The sequence below is a fragment of the Seriola aureovittata genome, chromosome 8 (assembly GCF_021018895.1).
Source record: "Seriola aureovittata isolate HTS-2021-v1 ecotype China chromosome 8, ASM2101889v1, whole genome shotgun sequence".
NCBI lineage: Eukaryota > Metazoa > Chordata > Actinopteri > Carangiformes > Carangidae > Seriola > Seriola aureovittata.
In genome coordinates, this window is record NC_079371.1 from 5,972,501 (window position 1) to 5,973,339 (window position 839).

An 839-nucleotide genomic window follows, 5' to 3' on the forward strand; every position below is an offset into this window, starting at 1 on the left:
TGTTACTTAACTGTGACTCTCTGACTCTACTTCTCCTACTCTCTCTCTGCTTGTCCTGCAAACATCCTTTCTATCTTTGTTTCACTTAAAAACACAAAAAGACACACACAGACTAATTCCTTCTCTTATTAAGTAACATTTAATCAAGTCAGATTAAGTGTGTATATTAAGTGTATGTATACGAGACAGAATTTGAAGGTAAAAGGAGAGAGAGCTCTGTCCCACCTGAGCTGCCTGTCCTTGCAGACGGCCACCATGACCAGCAGGTTTCCCAGGATGCTCATCAGCATGACCAGAGACAGGAAGCAGATCAGAGCCATCCGCTTTGGCATGCTGTCGCTATGGAAACGGCACAAAAAGAGAGAACAACATGAACACATCGGTTCAGAATCTGCAGAGTGAAACTACAGACCGTGTCTTTTATAGATAAGAGTGATGAAGTGATCGAGATCTTTCTTTCTTCTGCATCAGTGAAAAACTAATCCATTCCCACTAATTGCTTGACTCGACTTTCCCAAACGAAGTTCAGATATTGGTACAGTTAAAGGCAGTAATACTTTTAATGAGTGAGCACTGCATCCAAGGGAAAGTTTCTGTTGCTCATTGAGTTGTCTCGAGTCTGAAATCTGATATGATACATATACATATACATGATCTGAACAATCAGGTTCAGATGTTTGTTATCTGTGGTTTTGTGAATGTTGCTATAATTGAAACATTCAGGTGCCAGTGGGAATTATTTATATCTCCATATCCAAGGTCACCTGCTTGATGAGATCAGCAACCTGAGCAGCAAAACTCTATTTAAAATCAGCAAAGTGAACATCAGAGAGGATACA

General features: G+C 40.2%; 1 protein-coding gene across 1 annotated transcript in view; it reads right to left on the reverse strand.

Moving 5' to 3' along the window:
* The window catches only part of htr4 (5-hydroxytryptamine receptor 4), a 69,257-nt gene extending 68,922 nt beyond the window's left edge, over positions 1-335 (reverse strand). The window contains exon 1 of the mRNA XM_056382155.1: positions 226-335. Within this exon, the coding sequence (XP_056238130.1) occupies positions 226-332 (107 nt within the window). The 5' untranslated portion in view covers positions 333-335. The remainder of the gene's footprint in view (positions 1-225) is intronic.
* Positions 336-839: the final 504 nt, after the last annotated feature.